Source organism: Rhinoderma darwinii, chromosome 8, assembly GCF_050947455.1.
Source record: "Rhinoderma darwinii isolate aRhiDar2 chromosome 8, aRhiDar2.hap1, whole genome shotgun sequence".
Classification (NCBI taxonomy): Eukaryota; Metazoa; Chordata; class Amphibia; order Anura; family Rhinodermatidae; genus Rhinoderma; species Rhinoderma darwinii.
The window spans coordinates 18,015,721-18,034,226 of record NC_134694.1 but is presented as its reverse complement, the minus strand read 5'-3'; the positions used below and the strand labels follow the sequence as shown (position 1 = coordinate 18,034,226).

Below are 18,506 nucleotides of genomic sequence, written 5' to 3'. Positions count from 1 at the left end.
CATTCGGCACTGTTTGGAAACCCAGACTGCCGGCCAAGACCGTATTGTGCGAAATGCAAAAGTAGTTGCTTATAAGTCAAATACAAGACATCAGTTCCTGCATAGAAAATGTTATAAAGACATAAGATGAAAACAATGCACGAGTGTAAGAAAAGTGGCACGTCAGAAGTTTTTCTGAACGCAATATGGCAGAAAACGAATACTGTGAATCGCATTTTTGGGACTTGCAAACCCCTTTAAATGTGAAAATGACAATATTTTCTGACCCAGTCAGTGACGGAACTACTACCTTCAAAAAGCGGTTCTCCACTTTGGACATTTCCTATTTGTTAGTAGGGTCCCTTGAGAAGCTTTAGGACTTATTCACACGGACGTGTCCGTTTTGCATGCGCAAAAGGTCCGTGTCTCATCTGTATATGCTGCGTGATTTTCGCGCAGCCGCCATCATTATGACATTCTGTTTTTATGTTTACAAACAGAAAAGCACAAGGTGCTTTTCTGTTTTCATTCATTTATTTTACTACTGTAGCGCGAATCACGCGCCACACCCGGAAGTGCTTCCGTGCGCGATTTACTGCGTGAAACACGGGCAAGTATAGGACATGTCGTGAGTTTCACGCAGCACACATACGCTGTGTGAAATTCACTGACCGTCTGAATGGCCCCCTTCACTAACATAGGTCCGCGCGATGCGCGTGATTTCCACGCGCGTAGCACGGACATAAAACACGTTCGTGTGAATAAGGCCTTAATCAGTGGGAAAAGCTGGCATTAAGTTTTCCCTTTCCTGACAGCACCGTCGCAGGGGAAAATGAAAGCAGAACCTGTTACCTCTGACGTGTCTTAGTAAATATTTGTATTCGCCATAAAATCCCAATTCTTGAGCATCTTTACCTTGTGTAGTGCAATTCCTGTTATTCCTCCTAGAAACGTATGAATGAATTGACAACTGGGTGTCACCATTCTCCTTATCAAAGGGGCGTGTCACTACACAGTCTCACCCTCTCAGCACTGATTGGACAGTGTCAGACTGTATAGAGACACACCCCCACCTCATAATACTCAATGGTAATTTATTCATAAATTTGCAGGAGGAATAACAGAGGAACGGTACAACACAGGGTTCTAAGAGACACTGCAGAATTGTTATTTTATGTGGAATACAAGTATTTACTAAAAGCAGTGCTGACAGGTTCAAATCAATGAGCTGTCTCCGTAAAGCAGGTTAGGAAAGGTCTTCCAGAGTATAAGACGGTCTTTGTAACCTCTCTCCACTCTAGCTGAGGATCCTGAACACGGGACCCCCCGTAATAAAGTATATAAAAACGGCTTTCTAAACTAGACAACCCCTTTAATGGTTATCATTAGGACCACCATGTAGGGAATACCAGCAAACATTGACCTGAGCCCACAAATCATAGTACTACACAGGCCGTGTTCACACATTCCGGTCAATCTTTTTTGCTACGATTTTCTGGGGGTAAAAAAAGCGTAGTGTAAACAAGGCCTAATACTTTCTAGTAAGTCAACATTTGCATAAAAAGAATGACTGGACGACAACCCCCGGTATGTGGAGAAGCACAGAAGTGCTTATAGCCGCCCTGTCAGGCTCAGTGTGGCTACAAAACGTCAACAGCTGGTCATCAATATAATATGCTGCATGTCTGGCAAATGGAGGATCTCACAATCTTATATCCTCCCTCCCCTAGGTCCCAGACCGCATGATGTGGACCACTACTCTAGATCAAACACAACCAAAGTTCAGCTGTGAGAGCATGCTGGGAACCATAGTTCAGCAAGAGATGAATAGCCATATGTATGCACAACATAAATAGGGAAAAAAAGCGATCTCACAAAAAAAACTGATGAAAGAAAGGAATTGTTTGTATAAGAAACAAAAAACAACCTCTTTGATCAATCCTGGTGAGAATGATCTTCACTGAACATTCCCAGAATCCACTGCCCACCATTGTAGTAAGCCGGAGCACATGAAGCACAATTTGACTCCCAAGGGCCTGTTCATACAAAGTTTTTTTTGCAGGAATTTTTAGCCAGATTTTAACCTGCTGGCAGAACATTTGCCGCGTTCTTCGCTGCGTTTTCTGCTCGCGGCCATTGAGCACCGCGGACAAAAAACGCTGCGAAAAACGCGATCTCTGCCTCCCATTGATATCAATGGGAGGTCAGAGAGATGGAAACGTCCGAAGTAAAAAACCGCGCCAAAATACTCCATGTGAACATACCCTAAGGGTAAATTCAGACGATGCGTTTGAGGTATTTGCAAAAGTCATGGTAAAAAAAACCCTGCAACTAAACATGTCACATTTTAAAACACCCATATAGAGGAAGCGTACGACAGGCAAGTACTGGCAGAGAGTATGTGTACTGCTGCGGTTTTGAAAAAAATAGTGTTAAAACTGCGACTCTGTTCAGACTGTCACCATTGGCTTCAGTTTTTACAGAATATATGACGCATATGACAGATGTTATGACCAGTTTCAGAAAGCTGTTTATTTATCCCATTGATTTAGGCTATGTTCATATCTGTGTTATAACTCCGTTCACGGGTTCCTCAGGAATTTTCCCTCAGGGGAACCCATGAACGGAATCCACAATGAAAAACAGAAACCATAGGTTTCTGTCTGCATCACCATTGATTTCAATGGTGATGGATCCGATGCCAATGGCTTCGTCGTTTTGACCTAATGAATAGCGCAGTCGACTACGGTATTGATTCCGTCAAAACAATAGAACCCTTACACAACGGTGACAAACAGACACCATTTGCACCGGATGCAAACGGAAAACTATGGTTTCTGTTTGTATCATTTTGGATTACGTTCATGGGTTCCCATGAACCGAGTCCCGACGTAGACCTGAACGAAGCCTTAGGGTATGTTCACACTGCTTATATTCGGCAGGTTTTCTGGCCGTAAACGGCCGAAAATTCGGAGGCAGAACGCCTCCAAACATCTGCCCATGAGGCTATGGGAAAACGTCGTTCTGTTCCGACGGACCGTTTTTTTACGTGGCCGTTTTGAAAAACGGCCGCGTAAAAAAACGACCACGAAGATAAAGTGCATGTCACTTCTTGGAGCGGTTTTTCATTGACTATTGAAAAACAGCTTCAAAAACGGCCACGAAAAACGCGAGTGGCTTAAAAAAAACGTCTGAAAACCAGCCGTTTTTTAGTTTGTGTGTGCACATGCCCTTAGAATGGGTCTGGCAGCTGAAAAAATGCCTCAGACGCCATTCATCATCCACTGCAAGATTTTATAAATATAGCGGTCTGTGAAAGTGATTAAAATAATGTTTAAATGGGTCTATTGACAAGGTGCGGAGAAATAGCGCTTTAGTAGAGTGATTACCACGGAATCGTGCCAAAATGCGGAGTTTTTTTACAAAAATCGCTGCAAAACCCTGACACTTTGCTGCAATTTTGCATTAATCTCTGCAATAAACTGCACCGTGTGAATAGACCCCATCAGTGTCTATTAATATTTAACCACTAAAAGCAGCATTTTATGGAAATCTAGGGATATTTTAATATTTGAGGCAACTCCTACTCCTATATTTTACCCAATACATAGATCACGGTGACTTTCGTCCATGCACTAGCTTTGCTCCCCTACTCCTTTCCTGCACAGATCATTACATTCTCCATGAGAGATCACCTGGAGGTGGATGACACAACCATCCAAACCTCTCCGCATTTAACAGGTTCATATGCGGGAAATGGCGACAGGTAATTACAACACAATCTTCCCATCCCAAAATTAGTTTCAATGTCTCCAAGAGAATTCTTGTTTTTCAGTTCACAGGACGAGCCTTGTTCTCCAATGTCAAGCCTCATTACACCACAAGCCAACCTAGCTATTATTCCACTCAGTCATATAAAGACAATTGTGTAGGGAGGAAAACGGCAACCGTAAACCAAAACACACAGTGAAACGACCTGCGCTGACCTTCCTACAGCCGTAATTGCATCACTTCAACTTATATAGGGCAGAGATTCTCTAAACTACCGGTACATGTATGAAATCCAAGACATACAGAGGTACAGAACGACCCCAAAGACTTGTATTGGGGCCGTATTAGGGCTGCGCACAATACAGAGCGCGCACAACTTAATATTATTACAATGGCGCATGTACAGAGCCATAATATGGCCGTGTGCAGGAGACATTATCCAGAATCAAAAGAAAGTGATACTCATCATTCCCATTGTAAGTCCTCCTGCTCTTACATTTTGGAAGTATGGGACGTTTTGGGAGTTTACCTTATGAGTTCTCATGGAATACGCCACAAAATCCACAACCGTAATTCCACAGTGGATTTGGTAGTGCATTTGCTGCGGATTTCAGTGTAAAATTTCACATAGTATTGAAGTCTATGATAAAATTCATTAAAGTTGCAGACTTTAAAAAAAAAAAAAAAAAAAAAAACACCCATAGGAATACGTGGTGTAAATGTCTACCTTGGATTTTTCCGTAAAGAAAATGACCTTATATATGAATCCCAAAAACAGCGAATTTGCTCTGATGTGCTTCTTGGTGTTGCTGATCGTGTCCAATCAGATTCAAGCATTCATTTTTCTCATACAAGTTAGAAATGATCTGATTGGTTACTACAAATTCTACTTTCTGTCTGCAACAGTTTTTACTGCTTTAGTCAGGAAACCTGGGAGGAACCACCTAAATTAAGTAACGGTTATTTCTGTGCCGGACACTGCCAATAAATATCTACTCACTCTCATGCCGTTTGTGGCCAAAAGCGTACAACCCCTTTAAATCTCCCATGATTTCACCTATGGCCCATTTACACAAAGCAACGATCATCCAAGTGGAAACGCTTTGGTGCCCCAAAACGGAGGTGTTCTTCAATAACAACCACCTTACTACATATAGACACCTGCTATTCAAGGGTCTTTGAAGGCAGCCGGCACCCACTCACTCCCTCAGGAAAGATGTTCTACAAGACTGCGCCACTTCAAACAAAGAACCCACGCAAACAAGAATAAAAGTTGTAATCCCAGTCCTAAGAAAAGACACTCAATATCAGAAAAAACGAAAAAAAAACAGAAGACGTTCTATAAGGAAACATCCTCCTCAGCTTTCCATGGCCGCCTCGCTGATAGAGTTCCGTAGGTTTACCTGTAATGTACTGGCGTCTGCTTTCATCCAGGTGACTTGATATAACATCCCCCATGGCCTACCACCGGTGATCACAGCAGGTCCTGCCTAGAAGAAACAGCTGAGAATTAGAGGAGATCAGAGGGTGTGAGGAGAGGTGGGATTAGCGGCGGGTTGCGGTGAGAAGTGCCTGTGAATTGGCGAGTAGAGGGAGTTGTCATGGCACTGAAGACAAGAAGATGGCATGTGAAGAGAATAGAAGATTTTCAGGAGGAAAAAAAAAAAGAAACCGGAAGACGATGATGCAGAAGAAAGCTGGCACTGGAAAATGCCAAAGTAGACAGATGGTGCCAGAGTGAGATAGATCACATGAAGAGATCTACATAAATGAAGAAAAACATGCAGCATGGATAAGGACAGCCAACTATCATTTAACCATTAGAGCGCTGGATCTCATGCTGGTGTTAAAACGTGGTCACTGAGGACGAAGCTGAAAGCGTTCAGGGGATTGTTTCTTAACATAGGAATCTAAGTGCAGTCCATATAGAGAAGCAAATGTAAACAGGGTCCCTATAAGAGGGGTTCTTCAGTGACACCATTCTGACCACATGCACACAGTGAACTATGGGGTCCCCTGGGATAGGTCCTATATTAGTACATCTTGATATGCAGTACACTATGGGGTCCCCTGGAATGGGTCATATATTAGTACATCTTTATATGCAGTGAACTATGGGGTCCCCTGGAATGGGTCATATATTAGTACATCTTTATATGCAGTGAACTATGGGGTCCCCTGGGATAGGTCCTATATTAGTACATCTTTATATGCAGTACACTATGGGGTCCCCTGGAATTGGTCATATATTAGTACATCTTTATATGCAGTACACTATGGGGTCCCCTGGAATGGGTCATATATTAGTACATCTTTATATGCAGTACACTATGGGGTCCCCTGGAATGGGTCATATATTAGTACAGCTTTATATGCAGTACACTATGGGGTCCACGGGGATAGGTCCTATATTAGTACATCTTTATATGCAGTACACTATGGGGTCCCCTGGAATTGGTCATATATTAGTACAGCTTTATATGCAGTGAACTATGAGGTCCCCTGGGATAGGTCCTATATTAGTACATCTTTATATGCAGTACACTATGGGGTCCCCTGGAATGGGTCATATATTAGTACATCTTTATATGCAGTACACTATGGGGTCCCCTGGAATGGGTCATATATTAGTACATCTTTATATGCAGTACACTATGGGGTCCCCTGGAATGGATCATATATTAGTACAGCTTTATATGCAGTGAACTATGGGGTCACCCTGGAATGGGTCATATATTAGTACATCTTTATATGCAGTGAACTATGGGGTCACCCTGGAATGGGTCATATATTAGTACATCTTGATATGCAGTACACTATGGGGTCCCCTGGAATGGGTCATATATTAGTACAGCTTTATATGCAGTGAACTATGGGGTCACCCTGGAATGGGTCATATATTAGTACAGCTTTATATGCAGTGAACTATGGGGTCCCCTGGGATAGGTCCTATATTAGTACATCTTTATATGCAGTACACTATGGGGTCCCCTGGAATGGGTCATATATTAGTACAGCTTTATATGCAGTGAACTATGGGGTCCCCTGGAACGGGTCATATATTAGTACAGCTTTATATTCAGTGAACTATGGGGTCACCCTGGAATGGGTCATATATTAGTACATCTTTATATGCAGTACACTATGGGGTCCCCTGGAATGGATCATATATTAGTACAGCTTTATATGCAGTGAACTATGGGGTCACCCTGGAATGGGTCATATATTAGTACATCTTTATATGCAGTGAACTATGGGGTCACCCTGGAATGGGTCATATATTAGTACATCTTTATATGCAGTACACTATGGGGTCCCCTGGAATGGGTCATATATTAGTACAGCTTTATATGCAGTGAACTATGGGGTCACCCTGGAATGGGTCATATATTAGTACAGCTTTATATGCAGTGAACTATGGGGTCCCCTGGGATAGGTCCTATATTAGTACATCTTTATATGCAGTACACTATGTGGTCCCCTGGAATGGGTCATATATTAGTACAGCTTTATATGCAGTGAACTATGGGGTCCCCTGGAACGGGTCATATATTAGTACAGCTTTATATTCAGTGAACTATGGGGTCACCCTGGAATGGGTCATATATTTGTACACGTTTACCTGCATAGAAAGTAAAACGGCACTTCATGTGTAGAACTGTGACAGAGAGAACCAGTAGTTTACTGTGCGTCTGAGGTCAAAATTTGCATCAATAAAGCATCACTTTAAGGGCGGATTCAGACGAACGTGTTTTGCGTCCGTGCCGGCCGCGTTGTTTTCACGCAGCTCGCGCGGACCTACACAAGTCTATGGGGCAGTGCAGACAGTCCGTGAGTTTTGCGCAGCGTTAGTCCGCTGCGTAAAACTCACGACATGTATGTTTCGGCGTTTTTCGCGCATCACGCACCCATTGAAGTCAATGGGTACGTGTAAATCACGCATGCCCCACGGAAGCACTTCCGTGGGACAAGCGTTATTCGCGCAATAACAGTAAAAGATTGAATGTAAACAGAAAAGCACCACGTGCTTTTCTGTTTACAAACATCCAAACGGAGTGTCATAAAGATGGCGGCTGCGTGAAAAGCACGCAGCCGCGCATCCATATGAACAGGGCACACGGAGCTGTCAATTGCCTTTTGCGCACGCAAAACGCAGCGGTTTTTGCGTGCGCAAAAAGCTCACGTTCGTCTGAATCAGGCCTACGGGTAAGTCCACACACAGCGTACACACTGCGGAATTTCCGACCGGATTTTCTGTGCATAAATTCCGCAGCTTTTTTTGCAAGAGAAATTGACATGCTGCAGATTGAGGCGCTGCGCCACAAGTCATTTTCGGCACTTTTTTCCGCAGCGCGTGGATGAGATTTGTTGAAATCTCATCCACTTTGCTGCTACTGTAAATGCTGCGGAATTTCTGTAAGGAAATCCATTACGAAAAATCTGCAGCGAATCTGCCAGGTGTGCCCCTACCCTGAGTCTATTACAAAGTGTGAGTACTAGAAGTTAATAACCCCCATCAGCCAAATATACCTCCTCTCCCCAGAAAACAAATGAGGGTGGAGATGTAGATATAATAAGCGTCAGGCTTGCTCATCATATGAGTACGATTAGTAGATGAAGACTGGTATAGGGTTAAAGTCAGCTAGCATGGCTCGTACTTCTGAGTAAGAGAGTCAGGGGAGGGAGACGGGTCTGGCTGCTTCCCAGAGAGACAGACTGAGAGCAGAATGTGTCTGACCTCCACACCCAGGCTGTCTCATTCATTGTCTGACTGCTTTCCCTATACACAGTCTGTACATCACACGGTCCATATAGGACAAGCCCTTGAAGCCGCAGCTCCTCCGATCTCCACATTACACCAGTGGTAAATAACATCGGAGCGGATGGAAGTTTGGAAACTCCTCAGCACATGTCCAGAGTGCTGTGTATGGCACGCTGCCTCCCATCATACCCACGTCTATGCCACATCAACAGGGTCGTCTTTGTGTCCACCATCTGTAGAAATCAGTGCCCTTCGGAGCATTGTAGCAGCGGTTGTAGTACATACCTAGCACGGGGAGCCTGTCTCTCTCGCTGCCTCTCACAGTGTGACACACCCAGCAGTCTCTCCTCTCACCCGCTCTCTCTGCCCCCTCCCTGTGCTGACACTCCCTCCGCTCACACTCCCCTCCCTGTTCCTCTCCACAAACACTTTTGTATCTTTTATTTTCTCCAAGTCTTTAGGCTGCAATTGTTACAAGCGGCTGGAAACAATGTGGCGTCTGACATTATGTGACATTACGTAGCAATTGATGGTCTTTTGTGATAATTGATCAGAGGCAGTCTAGGAGAATGGGGGGTCTGAGGCTTGTCCTATCCCCCCCCCCCCCCCTGGTATTGACTATGTGAACCTGCACAGGATTCTCTACAGTTACAGCAGTATATGGGTATGTTCACATTTCCAGCCCAGATTCTTGCCACGTTTTGTCTAATGTTTTTGTATAAAAATGACAGAACTAAAAATGGTAGTTATGAACGTACCCCTATCAGAAAGAAGGAATCCACACTGCCGTGCCAGCTTGGCGTACGCCCCGCGAAACCTCCTGGCACATTCGTCAAACGTATCCATGGGCAGACGTATTAAACATGATAGATACAGACCCCAGAAGACAGTATCGAACATGATAGGCTTAGATACAGGGGCTCAGCAGATCGTCGTATCAAACATAATAGGCTTAGCTACAGAACCCAGCAGACAGTATTGCACATGAGAGGCTTAGATACAGAACCCAGCAGACAGTATCACACATGAGAGGCTTAGATACAGAACCCAGCAGACAGTATCAAACATGATAGGCCTAAATACAGACCCCAGAAGACAGTATCACACATGATAGGCTTAGATACAGAACCCAGCAGACAGTATCACACATGAGAGGCTTACATACAGAACCCAGCAGACAGTATCACACATGAGAGGCTTAGATACAGAACCCAGCAGACAGTATCAAACATGATAGGCTTACATACAGAACCCAGCAGACAGTATCACACATGAGAGGCTTAGATGCAGAACCCAGCAGACAGTATCACACATGATAGGCTTAGATACAGGGGCTCAGCAGACAGTATCAAACATAATAGGCTTAGATACAGACCCCAGAAGACAGTATCCTATATGATAAGCTTAGATACAAGGCCTCAGCAGACAGTACCACACATGATACTGGGCGGTATACGGATTTTTAACACAGGAGGCTATGGGTGATGGATGCCAATGTATGCCTATAAAGTGGCATCTGTCGGAGATATACGTCGGGGAATTCTTATGACATATACCACTGAAGTACTCTGCAAACGCAGTGTGAATAGACCCTACGGGGAAGAAAAGCTCTGGGCATAGGCCCACGGGTCCTGAACTTCTAGGGACTCTGTCCCCACAATGACATGATAACATAAGAGAATGTGTCCCCCCATATTACACATCATGCGACCTCTGAAGAGAAGAAGCTCTGACTATTTACCAACATGCACATTCTCCAGGCCGCCCAGGGGTTAAGTCTGGGACTGGCAGAATTGTATCAGAAATTCAGGTTGTTGTGCCCCTGTCTGTGGCATAGATTGCTTCTGACAGGCAGGCCGCCCCCGAGCCGGGGCTGCACATGAGCGGCTGCTGATCTTTTTTAAAGAAGTGATTCTATGAAACGTTTCTATAACTGCTGCTATGAAAACCACATTGTGGAACTGCATGTACTATACAGGGTGATCCTCCGTGAGCGGTGCGGGATATCAGCACAACTGCCCCCCCAGATCAGTCTTACCCTCGACTGGGGGCCCCACCTCACAATCACTGGCCTAGATTGTATACAAGTGTAAGGAGAATCAGGTCTGTACAGGTTTCAGAATCTGTATATAAACAAGAATATTTCTATTCACTGACAGCAAGTAAATATGGAAAATGGTGAGAAACGAAAACACCATGAGGGGAATGTATTAACGTGTGTACGTCATTGTTATGGGGGCACGGTGACCTTTACTGATGAGTGCATTGTGTCTATCACTGTTATGGGGGCACTGTGGCTGTTACTGATGAGATTACTATGTACGTCACTGTTAGGGTATGAGCACACGGAATGTTTTCAGGCGTACTTCGGGGCGTTTACGCCTTCAAAAACGGCTGAAAAAAAGGAAGCAGAACGCCTACAAACATATGCCCATTGATTTCAATGGGAAATACGGCGTTCTGTTCCGACGGGGCGTTTTTTTACACCTCCTTTTCAAAAAAACGGCGCATAAAAAGAGGCCCACGAAAAATGAAGTGCATGTCGCTTCCTGAGCCGTTTTTGGAGCCGTTTTTCATTGACTTTATAGAAAAACAGCTCCAAAAGTGTCCGTGATAAACGCCACTGGGGGCACTGTGGCTGTTCTGATGAGAGCACTGTGTCTGTCACTGTTATGGGGGCACTGTGGGTGTTACTGATGAGATCAGTGTCTGTCACTCTTGTGGGGGCACTGTGGGTGTTACTTATTAGATCACTGTGTCTGCCACTGTAAGGGTATGTGCACACACACTAATTACGTCCGTAATTGACGGACGTATTTCGGCCGCAAGTACCGGACCGAACACAGTGCAGGGAGCCGGGCTCCTAGCATCATACTTATGTACAATGCTAGGAGTCCCTGCCTCGCTGCAGGACAACTGTCCCGTACTGTAATCATGTTTACAGTACGGGACAGTTGTCCTGCAGCGAGGCAGGGACTCCTAGCGTCGTACATAAGTATGATGCTAGGAGCCCGGCTCCCTGCACTGTGTTCGGTCCGGTACTTGTGGCCGAAATACATCCGTCAATTCCGGACGTAATTAGTGTGTGTGCACATACCCTTATAGGGGCACTGTGGATGTTACTGATAAGATTACTGTGTACGTCAGTGTTATATGTACACTGTAGCTGACAACGTTGAGGCACAATGGCTGGCACTGATATGGCAGCACTATAGCGGGCACAGGACGTACTATTTGTAGTTTTTTTTCAAGACATGGCATTGAACCTGAACATTTCCTAAAACTTCACCACAAATAAACTGGTAGCTGCTCCTTGCCACACCACTACTGGTACATGCGTGAACTGGGCCTTATTGGGGCCTTGTGATTGGTTCTGTTATGGGGGAGCTGTGGCATATAAATATTTGCAGCAGTTATTGTTAATATTAGACACACATACAAGTAATGCCAGCACTGTTGCCTTACCTCATAGGTGCCAACTTCATACCAGGATATTATGGTGTTAGTTCATGGTAAGATTATTTAACATCTATACACTATTACATTACTAAGCCTCAGGCCAGAAGGCCACACAACCTGGGCCACATACCCGCAATTCTATGGCGATGTCGTCAGGAAGATCTGCGTATCGTATCATCTCAAGGTGTAGTTTACTAAACACGTCCTGCGCCATCTAGTGGACGCTGCCTGTTATAACCACAGAGCGCTGCCAGCTGTGGTGAACTACAAATCTCAGCATTCCTTACTACCTAAATACTAGAGAGCAGCATGGAAGCCAAGTTCTAGTCGGTAGAAGATGGCTGCTTCGTGTTTGCTATCATCCAAGAATCCCCGTCATTGCGGGAGGGCGGACATGGCATTATGAGGAGATGGCACAAATAAGAGGTAGTGACGCAGCAGGGAAACAAGTCACTCTGACTGGAATGTCAGGAATGAATTCAATTTTTAAGGACGAGAACACGAAGTATAAGCCATGACAACTCCTTGTAAGAATGCAGTGTGACATTTACTGAGATAAGACACACAATGCACCAGGAGATAAATGTGAGACAAGAGACAGAGAAGATCAGACGACACAATCGCGATATAACCCTGAGATAACAGACTGCTCTCTGCTGATTACATTAATAAAATAGACGCCTGTCCTGCACAAAATGGTGGAAAGTGCCCACATAAGGAAACTTTTTGCCAATAGCAACCAATCAGAGTCCAGCTTTCATTTTTTTCGTGCTGTTTCATAAATGGGAGCTGAACTCTGATTGGTTGCTATGGACAACATGGCCCCTTTTTCCCCATGGTTGTCTACTGCTTTTTCATGGATCCTACAGATCTCTCCTGAAGAAAGGGGAGGCCTCTAGGCAGAGCAGGCATGCCTTCAGATTACTCAGCAGAAGAGGTCAACTATAGACCGACCGGTCAAGACGAGTAACCTTCTTCCAGCACTGATCCCCGATGTGTCCTTTTGAACATGGCGCCCTGGCTGCTATGGCGACATTGTTGCTATGGGCACTGTACCTGTGATTGGGGTACTCCGGCTATAAAAGTGCTTTGATGCTTTGTTATTATAGGGGTGTAGACAGAGTCTTGGAGGCGGTGGAGGTTACAAAAACCATACCTACCTGTTACTAATGTTTTGTTTTTTGTGTGCTTGTGCTTTCTTACAGGTTCGTTGTTGGACTACGTCGGATTCGAGGACTACTTTGATGATGGCTTTTTTATTTTCAATAAAATGGTTAACAAGGATTATGTGTATTTCGAAGGAATATATTTTTTCAGTATCTTTGTATTTCTTTAAAATAGATTACTACCACATTAGTAATGGCCGCTGGCTGATTGACAGCATCCATTGCTAAGGCGGGGCTTAATGTTAGCCGCTGCAGAGCCTACACTAACCCCCATTATTACCCTGGTACCCACCGCCACCAGGGGTACCGGGAAGAGCCGAGTGTGATCCAGTACCCGACCATCTGCAGTGACGGTCAGGTACTGGGGAGGCCACAGGTTGGTATTATTAGGCTGGGAAAGCCCAAAAACAGTGACCCTTCCAACCCTGGTAATGCTAGCCTGCTGCTATGTTGTATCTGGCTGGTTATGAAAAATGGGGGGGGACCCCATGTCATTTAAAAAAAACTAATAATAATAGGAAGAAACAATGTGGGGGTCCCCCCCAATTTTCATAACCAGCCAGATACAACATAGCATTGTTTTTGGCCCTACCCCAGCCACTGAAAGATTTCTTCGTCGACAAAGCCATATGAGGGCTTGTTTTGCGCGGGACAAGTTGTAGTTTTTCATTTATTGTACCGAATAATCTACTGGGAACCTGGAAAAAAAAATATTTGTGGGATGAAATGTGCAAATAACAGCGATTACACCATTTTTTGGGAGGTTTTGTTTTTACAGCGTCCATCAGGTGGTAAAAGCTACATATTCACCTTATGCTACAGGTAGATACGATTACCGCGATACCAAATTGATATGTTTTGTTTTATGTTTTACCACTTTTAAAAAAATAAAACTATTTCGCCCTATTCTGAAAGACATAACTTTTTATTTTTCCATCAATTTAGAGGTGGGAGGGCTTACATTTTGTGGGGCAAGCTGTCGTTTTCACCGATACCATTTTGGGGTACATGGGACTTTTTGATCACTTTTTATTCCTTTTTTTTTTAGATCTAAGGTGACCAAAAAACAGCAATTTGCATGTTTTATATATATTTTTTACGTCGTTCACCGAGCGGGTTAAATAACGCTATACTGTGATAGTTCGGACATTTACGGACGTGGCGATACCAGTTATGTTAACTTTTATTTTTTTTAACATTGCTTTAGGGAAAAAATGGGAAAATGTAATTTTTTTTGAACGTTTAATATTTTTATTTGTGTGTTTGAGGGGCGCCCCCTGATTCTAACAATTTAGATGCCGCTGCATTTAAGGTGTTTTAATCAGGCAGGATCAAAGTGATCCTTGATTCCGCCCTCTGCAGTGAGGTGTCGGCTGTATAACACAGTCGTCATCCGCTGTGTATGGAGCGAGCTCAGCCCGTGAGCCCCCTCCATACTTAGGGCGGATTTACACGAACGTAATTTGCGTCCGTGCAGCCCGCGTGGTTTTCACGCGGGTCACACGGACCTATGCAAATCTATGGGGCAGTGCAGACTGTGCGTGAGTTTTGCGCAGCGTGAGTCCGCTGCGTAAAACTCACGACATGTTCTATATTTCGGCGTTTTTCGCGCATCACGCACCCATTGAAGTCAATGGGTGCGTGAAAATCACGCGCACCACACGGAAGCACTTCCGTGGGACGCGCGTGATTCGCGCAACAGCAGTAAAAGAATGAATGTAAACAGAAAAGCACCGCGTGCTTTTCTGTTTACAAGCATCCAAACGGAGTGTCATAATGATGGCGGCTGTGCGAAAAGCACGCAGCCGCGCATCCATATGAACATGACACACGGAGCTGTCACGCTGCTGCAACGCGTGCAAAACGCTCACGTTCGTGTAAATCCGCCCTTATCCTTAACGGCTGCCGCGTACCAGTAAGTGATATATGTATAAAGGTAATTGTATTTGTGTTTACTGTAAATACGGTGTCGCTCCCACACCTCCAGTACCTTTACTTAGTGCGGCGGTGACTGGCCGCCACAACCACGTGACATGAACACATCACGTCATTGTGTGAGCAAGGTAAACAGAGATGACTGGGGACAGGCGGGTACCTGCGGTGCAGGAATGGCACAGAATTACTAAGGTAAGTACATTACAATTTGATGTATTTTCAGCTATTTTTTTTACCTTACGTCCTTTTTTTATTTTCTATTGCACTACTGTTTTATTTGCTATGGCTTTTATTCATCTCCTCCTATGATTTTGCTTTGTGGTTTTCTCCATTGACTTCCCATTTCACGGGCTATACATATAAGTTAAATGGCTCGTATAGCATTACAAGATGATGGAGAGATGAAACCCTTCTGAAATTCTCCGAAACATAGTGCCACCCTCATTGCTTAGGCCCTGTTGATATTGCAGCTCAACCCCATTCAAGGGACACAGCCAATGGATGAGAGTGGCATCATTGGCTCGTAAATTTGATCAACACTTCTTGCCACGAGGCAACTGGGCCCAGTCACCGTATGGCAGCACATTGATAGTTGTGTACGTGCCCTAAGCAGGATACACAGTCCTCTAAAAACAATCTGTCTTATCTTCTTATATAAAAAGCGATCACTAAGACATACTTCTTGTATTGAATCAAAAACAGCTTCTGCTCGGAGGAGATGTCCTGGTCACGCCATCTGCTCCTTTTACCAACAGAGAACTGGAGTATCTCCAGATAAAATACATTGAGGTCTGTGTGTAGCGCAGATGACACATACCGGACAGCAGCACCCAGGCTGCTAACAAAGAGACTGAACAAAACGCCAGTGCTTGAAGCTGAAGGGTTGGCGAAATCAGCAGTTACGACCAGTTATAATCAAATGCACATGAATGCCACCGCCTTTTACTTTTCTAGACTAAACTTTTTTCTTGCAAACCTCTACTGTCCCTTTTCTTTTTTGAACCCATAGTCATTTGCAAACCAGAACCCTTATACAGCAAATGCAGGTTATAATAGTCTCATAGAGCTAAATTTGGCTCAAGGCTAGATAAGGGTGTGGGGCTTAAAAAGAATGTCCAGACTTATACGCCATTCTTCTTTTCTTTTTTTAAATCTAAATTTCTGCGCTGGCTAATTTCTGAAAATATCTTCATAGCAGTCGGAACGTCATTTTTTCAATACAGAGATCCAAATCCTGTGCATCGCTATAGACTTAAAACATAATGTTTATGCTGCTGGCTGCCACCACTAGAGGGAGCTTAGGAGCTTACTGCATACGGGTTATAAATTGAACTCATTAATAAGACAGTATGCAGTAGCCTCCCATGCTACCTCTAGTGGTGGCTGCAGGTAGCCAATATGTTATGTTTTAAATCTATGTCTATGAAGGGGATTTGATGCTTTGTATAAAAAAAAAAAACACAGCTCCAACTGCTATACAGATATATTAAAGGGGTTTTCCGAGTTAAACTTTTATCTCTGGTCTATATTTAGCCTCCACTTAGTGATTTACTTACATTTTCCAAAGTGTCTTGTTTCTCTACTCATCCTATGACCTCCGATGTGACGTTTCCTGCTACCTCTAGTGATGTGCTCTATACCCTCTATACCGATCACATAGACCAGGAGCCGATAGCCCTAGCCTAGTATACAGCACGTCACTAGTGACGTTTCGTTTCTGGGGCATGTTTTTATCATCGAGAAAATGCAGATGTGCCGTCCCCGCTAGATTCTCAATGTGTGACACAAGCGTGGTTTTTGTGCCAGTGCTATCCCTGCTATGTAATACCGATTGCCCAGCGCATGCGCTAATCTGTAAAGTCATTGCAGGAGGAAGGGAAATTACTCATTTCCATCCCCAATGAGTATCCAATTCAAATACATGTTTCTTACAGTGTTCAAGGAATCATGGGAAATAATGGGAAACGGAGGCTAAGCAGGAAGCAGGGGCGCTCAACGGGAGTGACATCAAATAAAAAAATTTGTGTGGAATATGGTCTACAAGTTGTATACAGTAAAGGAAAATGTTTTTTAGTTTTCATTTGGGGGGGGGGGGGGTGTCTCAGAAAACCCCTTTGAGGAATTAATCAGCTCAGAAGGGTATTCCCATCTCAGAAATGTATCCCGTGGATATGACACAAATGTCTGAGATGCGAATCCCCCTTTAAGGGATTGTCGACTTTTCCCACATTACGGACCTTCTGGAAGAATAAAGTTGGATCAGGAGAGGCAGCGTTGGTTCTTAGGCGAGTAACTCACACAGGTCAGGGCACGCAGAGCGAGAAAACCGGCTGGGTTGGTACCAGGCCAGGAATAAGGTAAAATAGCAAATCACACAGAAATATGATAAACCCTATTGCTCAGGCACCAGATTTGCACAGGGAAATGTACACGGAAAGGCCCTTTGGATTATTGGTCACTTCATCAAACTTTTCTTAAAGGGAATCTGTCACGAGAACAGACCCCTTTAACTAAGGGCATCTAACAGATGTTCCTACACCCGTCACATGCCCCCACCCAATTTCCGCGGCTGCATCCATGGCATCTTACAGACTATAGTACGTGGATGTGGTCACATTATTGGGAATTTGGGGTGGGGGCTGCTCACCTGCTGTAATGTCCGTGGCTCCTCCTCAGGAGACGCCAGCGCTCGCGTCCACTCACCTCAGCCGGATCACGTAGGGTGCGCGCGCACACTAGTGCCCGCTCTTAAAGGGTCAGCGTGCACACCGGACCTTGTTGATGAACTTTGACCCGTGAGTACCCTGGACTATAAGAGGGGTCCAGTCCCCCTAGTTCTATGCCTGAGCATTGTTGTGTTCCCTAGTTTGTCTATGTGATGGCCTCCTAGTGTGTACCTGTACCAGTTCCTGTTTCCTGTACCTGTTCCAGTTCCTGTTCCTTGCATTTCCATACCATCCTGGTCGAGCACTGTGCTGTGCCAAAGTCGTGTCGTGCTGTATCCATGTCTGACCTGCTTCACCTCGCCTGACGTATTCCTGCTGCCTAGTCCAAGCCGAGCCTGTCCTGCTGCTGTCCGAGCTGCCACAGGTACCTATATGAACTATAGACTTTCACCTGCTCCCTGTTGGCCAGCTGCCTTACCGCCAAGGTGATACGGCCCAGTGGGTCCACAGACCCTTCGTGACACCTGCTGGCTCGTTTTTGTATGGTGCCCTAATTTAAAGGGCAGTCCTTTTGTAGGATTGTCTTTAAAGTGTTTGCTTAATATACCCTTATAATGGCATTTTCCATGACAGTGTGATTGGTAGGGGCCAACTATGGAGACTCGCACCCGTCCTGAAGAAAGTGAACTGTGCCATCAGCATAGTATTGTGAATCGTGTTATACGGCCTATACATACAATCATTCATTGCAGTTGTTTGCAGCCAGAA

General features: G+C 44.6%; 1 protein-coding gene across 6 annotated transcripts in view; it reads right to left on the bottom strand.

Annotated features, from left to right (window-relative positions):
- NIBAN2 (niban apoptosis regulator 2) overlaps positions 1-12,947 on the bottom strand; it is a 67,369-nt gene extending 54,422 nt beyond the window's left edge. Inside the window, exons 1-2 of one of the 6 annotated variants that reach the window (XM_075835380.1) lie at positions 12,926-12,947; positions 5,154-5,240 (exon numbers count right to left, since the gene is read on the bottom strand). In XM_075835380.1, coding sequence (XP_075691495.1) covers positions 5,154-5,208 — 55 coding nt within the window. In that variant the 5' untranslated portion in view covers positions 5,209-5,240; positions 12,926-12,947. The other 5 variants (XM_075835381.1, XM_075835376.1, XM_075835379.1 and 2 more) reach the window with 5 other exon arrangements.
- Between the last annotated feature and the right edge of the window lie 5,559 nt (positions 12,948-18,506).